The sequence below is a fragment of the Saccopteryx bilineata genome, chromosome 2 (genome assembly GCF_036850765.1).
Source record: "Saccopteryx bilineata isolate mSacBil1 chromosome 2, mSacBil1_pri_phased_curated, whole genome shotgun sequence".
NCBI classification, from domain to species: Eukaryota; Metazoa; Chordata; class Mammalia; order Chiroptera; family Emballonuridae; genus Saccopteryx; species Saccopteryx bilineata.
Window position 1 is genome coordinate 172,624,756 of NC_089491.1, and position 16,956 is coordinate 172,641,711.

The following is a 16,956-nucleotide window of genomic DNA, read 5'->3' on the forward strand; positions in this document are numbered from 1 at the left end:
AACTTTTAGCACCAGATTTTGTGGTGAAATCACCATCAAGCATGGGGAGTTTCCTAGAAAAGTTCATTCTTTACTTGCTTTTGGTAATTGGGTAATCTAGTCATTCTGGTTGGCAGAAAACATATTTACAGCTCTCCAGTGGCCATTGAACGGCTGGGAAAAGACAGGCACTGGATTCAGGAATCATTTTACTTTCCTGTAAAACAATATAATACTGAGATGGATTGAAATGATAACTTTTTTTGAATTTCCTTTCAGGGTCTTTGTAAGCATTGTAAGTATTTTTTCCCTTTCAGAATCTTTAGGTATTTACCCATGGTGAATGAAGTGGGTATTATCTCCATTTTATAGTTAGGGAAACAAAAGCCATGAGAAGTTAGAATGATTTGACCAGAGTTGTTCATAAAACCTAGGCTTCACATTTCTTTGACTTATAGTTTGGTGCTTTGAAACTTTTTATTTCCTCATCTTTTAACTGGGAAGATACAGATTCAACTTGAAGGGAATCATGGGATTGAATCATGTTCATTTCTGTCTTTTAACAGGCTGCTGCCGGACCCCTTGACATGTCTCTACCTTCCACACCAGACATTAAAATCAAAGAAGAGGAGCCAGTAGAGGTGGACTCATCCCCACCTGACAGCCCTGCCTCTAGTCCATGCTCCCCGCCACTCAAGGACAAGGTAAACTTCTCTACTAAGAGTCATCCCAAAAGTTAATTAATAGATTATATTTTGATTCATTAGTTGTATAAATAGTGTGTGAAACAGGAGGATTGAGTATATTCAAATAAATGTTAGTTTTTTAGAAGATTTATATATTCAATAAATTACACCTATTTTGTAACCTAGCAGTTTTACTTCTGAGACTGTGTGGAAGTGAAGTGAAATTAGTGCATATGTTAAAAAAAAAAAAAAAAAAATTAGTGCATATGTTCACCCAAAGAAGTGTATGAGAATGTTCATAACAGTTGTATTGATAAGTCCAGTAAAATACCTGGTAGTCCATCAACAAGAAAATGAATAAATAAAGCATAGTATGTTTATAAAATGGAATACTACATGGCATTAAAAAAGAATGAAAATAAACAGCAACATGGGTGAATTTCAAAAATGTTATATTGAACACCAAAATAATTCAGACACAGAAGTATATACTATATGATTTTATTTACATCAGGTTCAAGAAGAGGCAAAAATATTTGATGGTGATAGAGCTCAATAATGTTTAACCTCTTTTGAGGAAAAGTATAGATGGGAAGGGATGCAGGAGAACCTGGGGGGATGGGCTCTGTCTTGCTTTTACATATGTAAAAAGTCATTTAGTTGTATCTTTTAAATTAATGCACTTTATTGTGTTTCTGTTGTACTTCACTTAATAAGTAAAAAAGAAAACTATATAGTTTATAAACTGGACATTAAGCAATTTAGGAAAAACATCTTTCCAGAAGGAAGTCTTCTAGTGACTTAAAGGCACTATCTACTAGGATTCTGAGTATTTTTTAAAGGAAACTTTTTACAAAGTGATATTTTTTATAATTTTTTTCAAATATAAAGTGTACAGGAAAGTACATAAATTGTAAGTATACAGCTCACTGACTTCACAAAGTTTATAGCCCTTGTAACCAGCACCCAGATATTATCAGAACCTCAGAAGTCCGTTCATGCCTCCTTCCAGTCTCCACTGCTCTTCTGGTAGTTATTAAGTTTAATATATACTTTGAATAGAGCATCTTATGCCTCATTTTAACTCTCTCCAAATTTAGTTTGATAACTTCCCAAAACTACTCCCTCCATAAGCATTACAACCTTGCCTTCTCTACTTTTCATTGGCAACCAGATTCTAGAGGCTGTTTGGAGATGTTTTCGTGGCCAGTGTGGCCACTGGCAACATAAGATCCTAATAACTTAACAATGAGAAGCAGTTTGTTTGATTGCATTATGATCATTATTTAAAATTCCATAGCCCTTTTTTCCCCTTTCTTTAGCAAGAGAGAGAGAGTAAGACAGACAGACAGAAAAGATAGGAAGGGAGAGAGATGAGAAGCGTCAACTTGTAGCTGTGGCACCTTAGTTGTTCCTTGATTGCTTCTCATATGTGCCTGACCAGGGAGCTCCAGCCAAGCCAGTGACCCCTTGCTCAAGCCAGTGACCATGAGGTCGTGTCTGTGATCCCACACGCAAGCCGAGACCTGGAGCTCAAGCTGCTAAGCTCGCGCTCAGGCCGGCAACCTCAGGGTTTCGAGCCTGGGTCCTCAGTATTCCAGGTTGATGTTCTACCCAGTGTCCCACCACCTGGTCAGGCTCCATAGCCCTTTCTTAAAGAAAATACTGGGTTGCCTTATCACCTGTCTTATACCTGCCTTTTCCCTTAAGAGATCACAGGACACTCAGGCATCAAGTTTAGGATGACAGTATCTAGATTGTGAAAAATCATAAAAAATTTTAGAATGTATATGATACTATACTGCTTCTACAAAGATTTACAGTGGATTTTCAACTATCATGTCATTCACATAGCCATCATCCCTAATGAAAGGGAGATAGCCAAAAGGTCCTAACTTAGCATTTTCTGAATGGGTGAGTGAGGTACAGTCCATGAGTCATATTAATGCTCTTTCCAATAAATTTGTACTAGATTTTACCAGTGACATATTTCCCAATAAGCAGCTCCTTAAAGCATTTTGTGATCTGTTGGTTTCTTCTCCCCAGGAGGTGGCCCCTAAGCCTGTTGTGATCTCTACCCCAACACCTACCATTGTACGCCCCGGCTCCCTGCCTCTCCACTTGGCCTATGATCCACTTCACCCAACCCTTCCCTCCCCAACCTCTGTCATCACACAGGCTCCACCATCCAACAGGCAACTGGGGTAAGTAAAAAGCAGAGAGAAATAAGCCTGAATCTTTTTCTACTTTGTGAAATTATTTGCTAAAACAGCAAGTGGTTTTTGTTGTTGGGTTTTTGTTTTGTTTTTTTAATTTATTTATTTATTTTTTTTTTTTTGAGAGACAGAGAGAGAGGCAGGGAGAAAGAGAGAGACAGGAACATCGAGCTGCTCCTATATGTGTCCTGACCAGTGAACCAAACCAGCAACCTTTGCACTCCAGGACAATGCTCCAGCCAACCAAGCTATCTGGCCAGGCTTAATTTTTATTGATTTTTAGAGACACAGAGAGAGGAGGGGAAAGAGGGGGGGGAGAGAGAAGGGAAACATTTGTTGCTCTACTTCGTTGTGCATTTTTTGGTTGCTTCCCGTGTGTGCCCTGACCAGAGATCGAACCCATAACCTTTTTGTTTCAGGACAACCCTCTTAACTGACTGAGCTAACTGGACAGGGCCAACTGCAAGTGTTTTTGAATACTCAAGGAATATGAGTCACTGAGCTTGTCTCTCAAAATAAAAATTTTCCCCCATGAACACACACCTGTATGTTTTGTGTAGACCAGCAGGTATTTGTTTGTTTGTCTATTCATCTTCACTCCTGGCACAGCCTGTATGGATTTCATAATGGCTGACTTGAGACCCTGTCCGTAGGTACCCATTGAGTGAAGAGGTTATTGTCAGGATTCTGCCTTTTGAGGTATATTGTTCTGTGGACCCACTAGGAATAATATAAAGGGACATATTTTTGGACAGGGTAGAGCAAAATGTGGAAAGGAATAAGAGAAACTTACTTATATTTGTCTATCATATGATATAAATCAGCTTTGCAAAATGACAACTTTGGTCCAGGTCTCCCTTGCCTAAGGCAAGACATAATTTATACATGGCAGTGATAGAGATGTTTACTTAATTGTTCAAAAACCTTTTTTTTTGCAAGAGAGAAACAGACAAGAAGGAAGAGAGTTGAGAAGCATCAGCTCATAATTGGGTCACTTTTGTTGTTCATTGATTGCTTTTCATAAGTGCCTTGACCAGGGGGTTTCAGCCAAGCCAGTGACCCCTTGCTCAAGCCAGCGACCTTGGGCTTCAAGCCAGAGACCATGGATCATGCCAATGATTTCATGCTTAAGCTGGCAACCCCACACTCAAGCTGGTGACCCCAAGCTCAAGCCAGCAATCTTGGGGTTCCAAACCTGGGACCTCAGTGTCCCAGGTCGATGTTCTATCCACTGTGCTGCCACCTGTTAGGCTGTTCAAAACTCTTAATAGGGCCCTGGCCGGTTGGCTCAGTGGTAGAGCGTCAGCCTGGCGTGCAGAGGTCCCGGGTTCGATTACTGGCCAGGGCACACAGGAGAGGTGCCCATCTGCTTCGCCACCCCTCCCCCTCTACTTCCTCTCTGTCTCTCTCTTCCCCTCCCGCAGCCGAGGCTCCATTGGAGCAAAAGATGGCCCGGATGCTGGGGATGGCTCCTTGACCTCTGCCCCAGGTGCTAGAGTGGCTCTGGTCATGACAGAGCGATGCCCCGGATGGGCAGAGCATCGCCCCCTGGTGGGCGTGCCGGGTGGATTCCAGTTGGGCGCATGCGGGAGTCTGTCTGACTGCCTCCCCGTTTACAGCTTCAGAAAAATACAAAAAAAACCCAAACCTCTTAATAGGATTAGCTTCCCACCTTTTTGAGCTCATTGATGTTTGCTTAATTTTCAAGGTGTAAAGATCTGCCCTGACTGGTTAGCTCAGTTGGTTCGAGTATTGTTGTAAAATGACAAGTTTGTAGGTTCTATCCCCAAACAGAGCACACAATGGAAACAACCAGTGAATGCACGACTGAATGGAACAACAAATGAATGTTTCCCTTCCTCCTCCCCTCTCTCTCCCTTTCTCTCTCTTTCTCTCTAAATTAAGCCCTGGCTGGATAGCTCAGTTGGTTGAAGCTTCGTCCTAAAGTGCAGAGGTTGCCAGTTCCATCCCCATTCAGGGCACATGCAGGAGCAGCTCAGTGTTCCTTTCTCTCCCTGCCTCTCTCTTTCAAAAAAAAAGACCTCATAGCACTCCCTGCTTTTTCTACGTTCATGAGGGTATCAAGTTTTACAATGCTGACCTTTAGCTTCCCTAACTAGGGAAGACTGAAAAATCTGCTTTATAATAGGAAAAGGTCCATAGGCTGAAGGGTCTCTATTATGAGCATTTCGATTCCTCTGTCCTCTAGGTCTCCTACTGGCTCCCTTCCTCTCGTCATGCATCTTGCCAATGGACAGACCATGCCTGTGCTGCCAGGGCCTCCGGTTCAGATGCCTTCTGTTATATCGGTGAGCTCTGTAGTTAGGACAGCCAGCCATACCAACACACAATCCCTCCCTTCCACCTGAATGCTCCTGAACACACACGAGCCCCAGGGAAACGTGGGCTGTATTAGTGCTCATGCAACCTCCCCAAACATTTCACTAACTCTGCCAATCCAGTACTATGGAACACTAGACAAAGACTCATCTGGGCAATTGGCTTCTGATCTAGAAATTGATCTTGCCAACCTGCTGATTGGTTGGTTTCACTTGGCACTTAGCACCTCCCAAATTACCCACCACTTCCTTCAATATACAGCCCCAGCCTTTCCCATAGAGATTGTCCTAGTACTGAGGGTCAGATTCTCTACACTGTAGTGCTCCATGGGGGGGTGTTATTTCCCAGGATCCCTGCATGCCCTACGGGCAGGTTGCACAGAACAGGCCCTGAAGTGCCAATCTCAAAATTACTGCATTTGGGGAAGCTGTTGCCCCACCAATACTATTATGTTCCCTTCTGGTTTTTCTTACTTCTCTCGATCCAGCTGGCCAGGCCTGTGTCTATGGTGCCCAATATTCCTGGTATCCCTGGCCCACCAGTTAACAGCAGTGGTTCCATTTCTCCCTCTGGCCAACCTATGCCATCAGAAGCCAAGATGGTAAGTACATTCCAGCCTAGGGCAACATTGGCCCTTTCTGAAAGAAGTGTTATCAGCCTAGGTTTTTCAAGTGAGCCAAGCAAGGGAACCTTCTGGGACTTGGCAAAGCTAAAGATACCCTGTTGTAAAGTCTGTAGGAAAAAAGACCCTGATATAGTACTCTCATATCGTCCCTTCCACCTTTAGAGCCTGTTACACAGACCATGGCAGTGAAGAGCAGCACAGATTGTTTGGAGGGGAACACTTGCTGTTTCAGTTCCAGGATGACAGATGGAGGGTGGATGAGTGGGCAGTAGAGCTGTCCAAGAGGTGAATAGCTGTGTAACCAGCACCTGGCCAGGTTCCAGGAGAGAGACTTCATCTGGACTATTGCTTCAACAACCCCCACCCTCCAACTGCGCCCAGGATGATAGCCAGGGAATAGAGTAGGCATTTTAGGGTTCCAGGTGCACACTCTCCCTGTCATTTTCTTTTAATTCCTCTGTTAAGGGAAAGTTGGTGTGGAAATTTTAGCTATCTGTAAGTTCAGTAATAAAATCCGAGCCTACCCTTGATAGACTCTCACCTTTGACAAGCTTTGTTTTTTTATCTTTCCCCACAGAGACTAAAAGCCACCCTAACCCACCAAGTTTCCTCAATCAATGGTGGTTGTGGAATGGTGGTGGGTACTGCCAGCACCATGGTGACAGCCCGTCCTGAGCATAGCCAGATCCTCATCCAGCACCCTGATGCCCCATCCCCTGCCCAGCCCCAGGTCAGTTGGGCCATTGGATCGGGAACCAGCTGTCACCATTGCTCTTTATGTCCTGTATATTTCAAGAATCAGAACAATTAGAGAATGGATTTCAGCTTTCTGGGCATCTTCCTGTGCTTTGGTTCTTTTTGGCAACTGGACAGCAGCACAATGTACCATTCTTTATCTGCCCTTGTGTTATACACACATGTAAACAGACTAAATAATGCAGAACTGTCATAGAGGAGGTCTTAATTTTTGTTTGTTGTTGTTTATATGTGAATGATGTATCTGTAGAACCCTCTAAGATATTGACAGAACCTCACTTCAGTCCACTTTCTGCACCAAAGGAGGTTCTCCTAGTCTCTTTCCCATCTATTAAGTATTTACAAAAAAACTTACTTGATTAGATTTTGCAGCAAATATCAGTAATATATTAACATTATGTGATGTCACAGTATTAAGATGGCTCGGTAAACAAACAAACAAACAAACGCAAAAATACACTTTTTCCTTATCAATTTAATCCCATAAGACAGAGCAGCCCCATTTAGATGCCCAGTTGTTTTCTCAAGGAGGCCTCAGTTTTAGTAAATTTCTTTGAAAACTAAATAGTCCTCAGTTATGTATTATCTGTACTGAACAGGTGACAACACCTGAGATCCATTTCTAGAGTTACACCCTTTGCCCAGCCTGACTGATGTTGCCACCTGCTTTGTCAGTTGCCACCAATGTCCTAACATTTAATGGCCATATGCTGCCTTAAAGCTTGGCCAATAACAAACCTTCATTTGAGTTTTCTTGTTGGAAGCTAAGCCTGCCCGCCCTCATGTATCCCCTTCTGATGTTGGTCCCTGGAGGTGGTAGAGCAATAGCCCCTTGCCCAAGTTGTGCTGCTTTGCCTCTTGAGGAAATGATATGACTTCCTTTCCAGTCACCACTGATTCTTTTCCTTCCCATTCTTCCCTTTGTCTCAGCCTGTTCATTAACCTCCATTCCCTGCATGAGTTACTTAGTTGCCTATGAGAGAATAGGAACCTGTCATCGCCTTTTCTCCATACTTGGTAAAGCACCAGTCTTTACATGTGGTCCGTTGAGCTCAGGAGAAAGAGGAAATTTTAAATCTCAAGAGTGAGAAGCACCTGACCAGGCGGTGGCACAGTGGATAGAGTGTTGGACTGGGATGTGGAGGACCCAGATTTGAAACCCCAAGGTCACCGGCTTGAGCACGGGCTTATCTGGTTTGAGCAAAGCTCACCAGCTTGGACCCAAGGTCGCTGGCTTGAGCAAGGGGTTACTTGGTCTGCTGAAGGCCCATGGTCAAGGCACATATGAGAAAGCAATCAATGAACAACTAAGATGTCGCAATGAAAAACTGATGATTGATGTTTCTTATCTCTCTCCGTTCCTGTCTGTCTGTCCCTATCTATCCCTCTCTCTGACTCTCTCTCTCTCTATCTCAGTAAAAAAAAAAAAAAAAAGTGAGAAGCGTGACCCAAGGCCTCTCACTCATTAAATTAAGTTTGAAATTTCCTTCCCAGTATTCTTTTTTTGGGAAAGATATTAGTCTGAATAAATAAAATTATCTTTTAATGAAGAATATGATTCAGTAGGGCCTAAAGTAGAATATAAGATTCTATTTTTGGGGCCTGGCTGGTTCAGTGGTAGAGCATCGCTCAGCATGTGGATGTCCTGGGTTCCATTAATAGGCTTGCTGGGTGGATCTCAGTCAGGGTGCATGCGGGGGTCTGTCTCTCTACCTCTCCTCCTCTCACTGAATTTAAAAAAAAAAATCTTTTTTTTTTAGGAGAAACAGACAGAAAGGGAGAGAGATAGGAATTACCAACTCATAGTTGCAGCACCTATTAGTTATTCATTGATTGCTTCTCATATGTGCCTTGACCAAGGGGCTCCAGTCAAGCTAGTGACCCCTTGGCTCAAGCCAGTGGCCATGGGCTCAAGCCATCGACCATGGGATCATATCAGTGATCCCATGCTCAAGCTGGCAACCCTGTGCTCAAGCTGAATGAGCTTGTGCTCAAGCCAGCAACCTTGGGGCTTTGAACCTGGGTCCTCAGTGTCCCAGGTTGATGCTTTATCCACTGAGCCACCACGGGTCAGGCTAAGATTCTATTTTTTATAAGCTCATACTTATTCTCTTGCAACTGATGTGAGCTTTGGCATTTGGAAACTATTAAATAGATATTCCCTAATAGCAACAGATCTAGAATGAATTTATTTTTGGCATTATTTTACCTTATATAGTTTCTTTTCTACAGATGGTTTTACCTTTCTACATTTTAATTTTTGTCACTATTATGAAATTGGTCTATCTTCTCTGAAAATATATCAGCTCACAGGAAGGCAAGATGACCCAAAAGTGTTTTAGTGTAAAAGAACATCAGACTAAAATTTAAAGACAATCCTATGTCACCAATTTGTAAAGGGATTAAAAAATGCTTTTCTGTTTAAAAAATAGCAAACAACATGCCAGGACTGTGGTGGCACAATAGTTAGAGCATTGACCTGGAATGCTGGAGTCACTGGCTCGAAACCCTGGGCTTACCAGGTCCAGGCATATACAACCAGCAAGCAGTGAACAACTAAAGTGAAGCAACTATGAGTTGAAACTTCTTATTCCCTTCCCTCTTGTCTCTATAAAAATCAATAAATAAAATCTTTTAAATAACAACAAAACAAACAATAAACAGGATGAGGGAAGGGTTGATGAGAATGATTAATAACTGATTATAAATAAAAATATACGAATCCATAGCTCTCCATAATAGCTTTATTCTCGCTTAGCAGTAAAATCTTTTCTTCTTTTCTGAAATTTATTGTAGCATCCAGTTGTTTGTATATATTGCTTGTCCAAATCGGTGATTTGTAAGCTTTTTTATTCCAGTCTTGCTAAAAGTTCCTGATGCCCTCCTTTATGATTTCCCTGCCTATAAGATTTTCCTGGGGTTTTTTTTGTTGTTTTTCTTTTTTTTACAGAGACAGAGAGAGTCAGAGAGAGGGATAAACAGGGACAGACAGACAGGAACGGAGAGAGATGAGAAGCATCAATCATTAGTTTTGTTTTGTTTTGTTTTTGTTTTTGTATTTTTCTGAAGTTGGAAACGGGTGAGGCAGTCAGACAGACTCCCGCATGCGCCCAACCAGGATACACCCGGCATGCACACCAGGGGGCGATGCTCTGCCCATCTGGGGCGTCGCTCTGTTGAGACCAGAGCCACTCTAGAGCCTGAGGCAGAGGCCACAGAGCCATCCTCAGCGCCCGGGCCAACTTTGCTCTAATGGAACTTTGGCTGCGGGAGGGGAAGAGAAAGGAAGGAGAGGGGGAGGGGTGGAGAAGCAGATGGGCACTTCTCCTGTGTGCCCTGGCCGGGAATCAAACCCGGGACTCCTGCACGCCAGGCCGACACTCTACCACTGAGCCAACTGGCCAGGGCGAATCATTAGTTTTTCGTTGCAACACTTTAGTTGTTCATTGATTGCTTTCTCATATGTGCCTTGACTGCGGGCCTTCAGCAGACCGAGTAACCCCTTGCTCAAGCCAGTGAACTTGGGTCTTTGCTCAAACCAGATGAGCCCGTGCTCAAGCTGGCGACCTCGAGGTCTCAAAACTGTCCTCTGCATCCAAGTCCGACGCTCTATCCACTGCGCCACTGCCTGGTCAGGCAAGATTTTCCTATTCTTTTTTTTTTTTCCCCCTATTCTTAAGAAACAAAAAGTGATTCTAGTTTCATTTTGTCTGTCTCAGAAATAATCAGTTTCCAACTGAACTGTGGTTGTGTAAGTATGGGACTGAGAGGACTGGAAAGCAGTGGGAGGCAGAATGAGGAACAGCTACGAAAGTGAAGCTAAGGGACATAGTGATGAGACTTGCTGAGGTTACAGAGACTGGTACATCCCTTTACCAGATCTTACTAATATTCTTAAGTGTCAGGTTTAATTGGAAAGGATTGACATTCCTTGCAAGTAACTCCTCTTCCTTTCTGGTGAACAGGTCTCACCAGCCCAGCCCACTCCTAGTACAGGAGGGCGACGGCGGCGCACCGTGGATGAAGATCCAGATGAGCGGCGGCAACGCTTTCTGGAGCGCAACCGGGCTGCAGCCTCTCGCTGCCGTCAAAAGCGGAAGCTGTGGGTGTCCTCCCTAGAGAAGAAGGCAGAGGAACTCACGTCTCAGAACATTCAGCTGAGTGTGAGTGGGTCGTAGATGATTATTGGGATTGTTGAATTTTTATTTTAATTGATCGATTGATTGATTTTAGAGAGAGAAGAAGGGAGAGAGGGAGACATTGATTTGTTGTTCCACTTATTTATGCATTCATTGGTTGATTCTTGTATGTGCCCTGGCCAGGGTTGGAACCTGCAACCTTGGTGTATCAGGACAACGCTGTGATCAACTGAGCTACCCAGCCAGGGCTGGATGGTTGATTTTTTTTTTTTTTTTTTTTTTTTGTATTTTTCTGAAGCTGGAAACGGGGAGAGACAGTCAGACAGACTCCCGCATGCGACCGACCGGGATCCACCCGGCACGCCCACCAGGGGCGACGCTCTGCCCCTCTGGGGTGTCACTCTGCCGCGACCAGAGCCACTCTAGCGCCTGGGGCAGAGGCCAAGGAGCCATCCCCAGCACCCAGGCCATCTTTGCTCCAATGGGGCCTTGGCTGCGGGAGGGGAAGAGAGAGACAGAGAGGAAGGGGAGGGGGGGTGGAGAAGCAAATGGGCGCTTCTCCTATGTGCCCTGGTCGGGACTCGAACTCGGGTCCTCTGCACGCCAGGCCGACGCTCTACCGCTGAGCCAACCGGCCAGGGCCTGGATGGTTGAATTTTGAAACTGCGGTTGAATCTGAAAAAAAGTGGTTCAGTATAATAGAAAATGGTCATTCTTTAAATTAGGACAGATCCAGTAAATGTTTCAGGCAGAATGCAGAAAGCATCTCTTGTAGTCAGAGTTGAAATCTCTTCTCCAGGAATTGGAAAAGATGCCATCTATTCCCAAATCCGCTGCTAGAATGAGTCGTTCATAGACCCATTTGGATGACGGAAATTAGATTAAGCAACCCAGGGTGCTTTTTGAAGTCAATAGTAGATTCTGACTGGGGTCCTTGAACACACAAAGGGAAATGTATTTGCCCCCAGATAATACAGCAGCTTAATAAGAGAAAGAAGGAGCCTTGGCCAGCTCAGTTGGTTGGAGCATCGACCTGATGCACATTGGTTGCCAGTTCAGTCGCCAGTCAGGGCACATACTAGAATCAACCAATGATGCATAAATAAGTGGAACAACAAATCAATGTTTCTCTCTCTCTCTCTCTCTCTCCTCCCTTCCCCTCTCTCTGAAATCAATCAAAAAGAAAAGAAGAAGAAGAAGAACCACCTGACTAGGTGGTGGCACAGTAGATAGAGCACTGACCTGGGACACTGAAGACCCAGGTTTGAAACCCTGAGGTTGCAGACTTGAGTGCAGGCTCACCAGCTTGAGCATGGGGTCGCCTGCTTGAGTGTGGGATCATAGACATGACCCCATGGTCTCTGGCTTGAGCCCTTCTCTGACATGAAGCCCAAGGTCACTGGCTTGAGCAAGGGGTCACTGGTTCAGCTATAGCCCCCCAGTCAAGGCACATAGGAGAAAGCAATCAGTGAACAACTAAGGTGCTGCAACTACGAATTAATTCTTCTCATCTCTCTTCTTTCCTGTCTGTCCTTGTTTTTCTCTTGTGCTCAAAAAGAAAAAGAAATTTTTCATTATAAGGCAATATATACAGGGGTGGGCAAAAGTAGGTATTTACAGTTGTAATACAAATAAATATTACAGCCCTGGCCGGTTGGCTCAGCGGTAGAGCATCTGCCTGGCGTGCGGGGGACCCGGGTTCGATTCCCGGCCAGGGCACATAGGAGAAGCGCCCATTTGCTTCTCCACCCCGCCCCCCTCCTTCCTCTCTGTCTCTCTCTTCCCTTCCCGCCGCAGCCAAGGCTCCATTGGAGCAAAGATGGCCCGGGCGCTGCGGATGGCTCCTTGGCCTCTGCCCCAGGTGCTAGAGTGGCTCTGGTCGCGGCAGAGCGACGCCCCAGAGGGGCAGAGCATCGCCCCCTGGTGGGCAGAGCGGCGCCCCTGGTGGGCGTGCCAGGTGGATCCCGGTCGGGCGCATGCGGGAGTCTGTCTGACTGTCTCTCCCTGTTTCCAGCTTCAGAAAAATACAAAAAACAAAAAAAAACAAACAAACCCAAATAAATATTACAATAATTAATAAATAATAATACAAGAATACGCTTTCAGTCCTACTCGGCTGGCTCAGTGGATACGTCCTAGGTTTGATCCCTGGTCAGGGCACACATGAGAAGCAATCATCTGCTTCTCTCCTCCACTCTTTCCCCCTTCTATATCTCTCCCCCTCTCACATTCAGTGGCTCGCTTGATTTGAACATCTGCCCTAGGCACTGAGGATAGCTGGATTGATTAAAGCATTGGCCCCAGACGGGGGTTGCCAGGTGGATCCCAATCAGGACCCTTGGGAGTCTGTCTATCTATCTTTGCTCATCTCACATTAAAAAAAAAGAGAGCCTGACCAGGAGGTGGCGCAGTGGATAGAGCGTCGGACTGGGATGTGGAAGGACCCAGGTTCGAGACCCCGAGGTCGCCAGCTTGAGTGCAGACTTATCTGGTTTGAGCAAAGCTCACCAGCTTGGACCCAAGGTCGCTGGCTCAAGCAAGGGGTTACTCAGTCTGCTGAAGGCCCACGGTCAAGGCACTTATGAGAAAGCAATCAATGAACAACTAAGGTGTTGCAACGCGCAATGGAGAAACTAATGATTGATGCTTCTCATCTCTCTCCATTCCTGTCTGTCTGTCCCTGTCTATCCCTCTCTCTGACTCACTCTCTGTCTCTGTAAAAAATAAAAAATTAAAAAAAAAAAAGAATAAGGTTTTATGTAATCACAACTGTAAATCTACTTTTGCCCACTCCTGTATTTATATATAACATATGTAATGTACACATACACACACAGAGGGGTGTGGAAGAAAAACAAAGTTCTTGTTCAGTGTGCCTTCCCAGACACATTCTCTTCCCTGTAGGTAAGTTTGATGTGTATCTGCCAGACATATATGTATTTCTAAATATTATTTTCATTTATACTTTTTGTAGGGGAATTAGGGAGGAATTATGTGTTTTAACATAAATAGGTAATAGTATCTCCTAGAGATCTGGCCATGTATATAGAAGATCTACCTCATTATTTGAAATAGCTGTATAGTAGTACATTCTATAGTATGGTTTTATATAAGGTATAGATATTTATAATATTTCTAATTTTTTGCTAGAACAGCAATACTGAAGTAAACATTGTATGTACTTGGATAGTTCTGTTAAATATTATAGATTCATAGAAGTAGGCTTTCATAGTCAAAGGACATTTGCATTATTAATTTTGTTATACTCATCCTAAACAGGAGTAATTTTTCTTTTGTAAATCCCTACTTTACTCTGTAAGCAGCTTCTGTCATTGAATTCATGACTATACTGGCCCTGAGCTATCTTAAGTCTTGTTGGATCATAAATCTTCCAGATTCAGAGGAGAAAATCCAGGCAGCATTGTGTCGTTACTTTGAGAGATAGTCCCTGGGTGTTAAAGAGTGGAGGATGAATTTTCTTGATACTGTTTTCTTCCCTCCCTTCTCAGAATGAAGTCACATTACTACGCAATGAGGTGGCTCAGTTGAAACAGCTACTGTTAGCTCATAAAGACTGCCCAGTCACTGCACTACAGAAAAAGACCCAAGGCTATTTAGGTGAGTGGTGCACCTATGCAAGGTCAGTCAGTAAACTGCATATACTGAGTGTCTCAACTGTAATTTTATAACTCCAGTGCGAATGTTCTGGGGGTTCTAGACTGATGAGTGAGCAGCCTTTGTGGAGAAGCCAGTCCTACAGAAAACTTTTTTTGAGAATAATATACTGTAGCATTATCCTAATTACCTATCACAGTTGGAGATAAAGGGTGGCTATGTTTATTGGGTGCCTACTTTGTGTTAGGCACTTGCACATCTTTCCAGTTCTCTTATGAAGTAGATATGTAATCTTCATTTATACACAAGAAGACTGCACTCAGATTAGTCACCTGACCTTATGTCAGCATGAAGTAGAAGAACTGGGATTCATATCCAGGTGTTCCTTATTTTAAAGACAATGCCTTGGCCTCAGAGGATATACACAGCAGGTGTTACATTAAGGATTGTTAAGCATTATGATCTGGGGCTATATTTTATCTTTCTAATAATGGGCTGATGTTGGCTTCATTTTGTAGTCTATGAGCACACATAAATAGTTCCAGAAGAAGATGGCCACAGAGCTTTGCTCAGGACAAGCACAATCTTAAAATCAAAGTTATTATGAATAATTTGCTTATGGGTGGTAAATGATAGATAATAAGTCATTTTCTTTTACAAATTAAATAAATTCATAGAAATATTGGCTATCAAATTTTGATATATTATTTATTTTTCCACTGTCTATCATTTCACAGATGTGTTCCCATAGAAAATGGGTAACCACATCACCAATTTTAAATATCTCTGCTTAAATTTTAATTTTAATATGTACTTCAGGGTTCATTCATTTACTAAGCAGATGTTGATCGAGCCTTTTCTGTGTCAGGCACTGTTTTACATGCAGAGGATGTAGTAGGGAACCAAATAGATTAGATTAAATTCCCTGCCCTTGAGGGGCTTATATTTTAGTGAGACAGACAATAAACGAGATAAATAGGTATAATATATCGTATATTAGAGTAAATGCTTGGGAGAAAAAATAGAACAGGGAAGAGAAATATGAAATGTTGACAGCTTTTCATGCTTGAAACTTTTGATGAGGTGGCTTTTGAATAAAGACTGAGACATGTATTGGAGCTCAGTTTTGGCAAGCTGAGTTTAAGAAGCCTGTTAGTCTTGAAGGTAGAGTCAGGCAGGCAGCTGGTATGCAGGTCTGCAGTTCAGAGGAAAGGCTAGAAGATACCACTGTGGGAATCAACAGCATATAGTTAATTTTTAATGCCATGAAACTGTATGAAATGTCAAGGGAGAGTGCATAGATAGAAAAAGAGAAGTCCCAGAACTGATCCCTGGGGTGCTACAACATTTGTTGTCAGAGAGTTGTGAAGGAACCCACAAAAGTGACTGAGAAAGAGCAGCCTAGACAGTAAGGTAGGAAGAAAGCCAGCCAAGTAGCTGAGTGTGGTGTTCTGTAAACCAAGATAAGAAAGTGTTTCAAGCCCTGACCTGTGGTGGCGCAGTGGATAAAGCCTCTACCTGGAATGCTGAGGTTGCAGGTTTGAAACTCTGAGCTTGCCTGGTCAAGGCACATATGGGAGTTGATGCTTCCTGCTCCTCCCTCTTCTCTCTCTCTCTCTCTCCTCTCTAAAATAAATAAGAAAGTGTTTCAAGATGTTTTATGATCAACCATTTCAAATACTTTTTTTTCATGGGCTGAAGGAAGACAAGGACTAAGTATCAATCAGTGTGAAGTCTATATACCATGAGTTTCCTATTCTATCCCTACAAGAACTCTGACATGTAGTCAATCCATTAAACTACTTAGCTGTTATAGCAGAAATGTATTTTGTTCCTGCTGTGTGATGTAGATATTATGGAAGGCACTTAAGACAAATGAGACACTGTTCCTACCTCTGAGAGACTCAGGGTTATGAGGAGGTAAACATGTCAGCCTGTTAATAGGGTAAGCACAGATATCCCAGTTAAAGAGCCCTTAGGCTGGGAGCTTCCTGAAGACAGGGCTACCAGTGTGTGCTTTATGTACCCCAGTGCTTTGCACATGGACGATTCTCAGTAAATATTAATGAATAAATGAATGTATGCTCTGAAAGCAAATGAAATCCTTTCCTGAGTACAACAAAGAAGGCTTCACAGAGGAGGTAATATTTGAATCCTAAAAGAAGACTCAGGCATTCTTCAAGTCAAAAATACAATTAACTGTTGGAAATTTGTCCTCATCCCACACTTCTCTGTTGAAGCAGCCACAGAGGCTACCTGCTATTTAAGAAAACTCCTTGACTGGCTCTGGCTGATTGGCTCAGTGGTAGAGCGTCAGCTTGGCATGCAGGAGTCCCAGGTTCGATTCCCGGCCAGGGCACACAGGAGAAGTGCCCATCTGCTTCTCCACCCCTCCCCCTCTACTTCCTCTCTGTCTCTCTCTTCCCCTCCCACAGCCAAGGCTCCATTGGAGCAAAGTTGGCCCGGGTGCTGAGGATGGCTCTGTGGCCTCTGCCTCAGGCGCTAGAATGGCTCTGGTCACAACAGAGCGACGCCCCAGATGGGCAGAGCATCGCCCCCTGGTGGGTGTGCCAGGTGGATCCCAGTCAGGTGCATGTGGG

At 43.7% G+C, this 16,956-nt stretch overlaps 1 protein-coding gene across 1 annotated transcript in view; it reads left to right on the forward strand.

Moving 5' to 3' along the window:
- Positions 1 to 16,956, forward strand: part of LOC136324969 (cyclic AMP-dependent transcription factor ATF-7) — a 140,418-nt gene that overhangs the window by 118,982 nt on the left and 4,480 nt on the right. Inside the window, exons 6-12 of the mRNA XM_066258561.1 lie at positions 546 to 683; positions 2,712 to 2,869; positions 5,091 to 5,190; positions 5,709 to 5,822; positions 6,424 to 6,576; positions 10,568 to 10,765; positions 14,251 to 14,359. Coding sequence (XP_066114658.1) covers positions 546 to 683; positions 2,712 to 2,869; positions 5,091 to 5,190; positions 5,709 to 5,822; positions 6,424 to 6,576; positions 10,568 to 10,765; positions 14,251 to 14,359 — 970 coding nt within the window. The remainder of the gene's footprint in view (positions 1 to 545; positions 684 to 2,711; positions 2,870 to 5,090; positions 5,191 to 5,708; positions 5,823 to 6,423; positions 6,577 to 10,567; positions 10,766 to 14,250; positions 14,360 to 16,956) is intronic.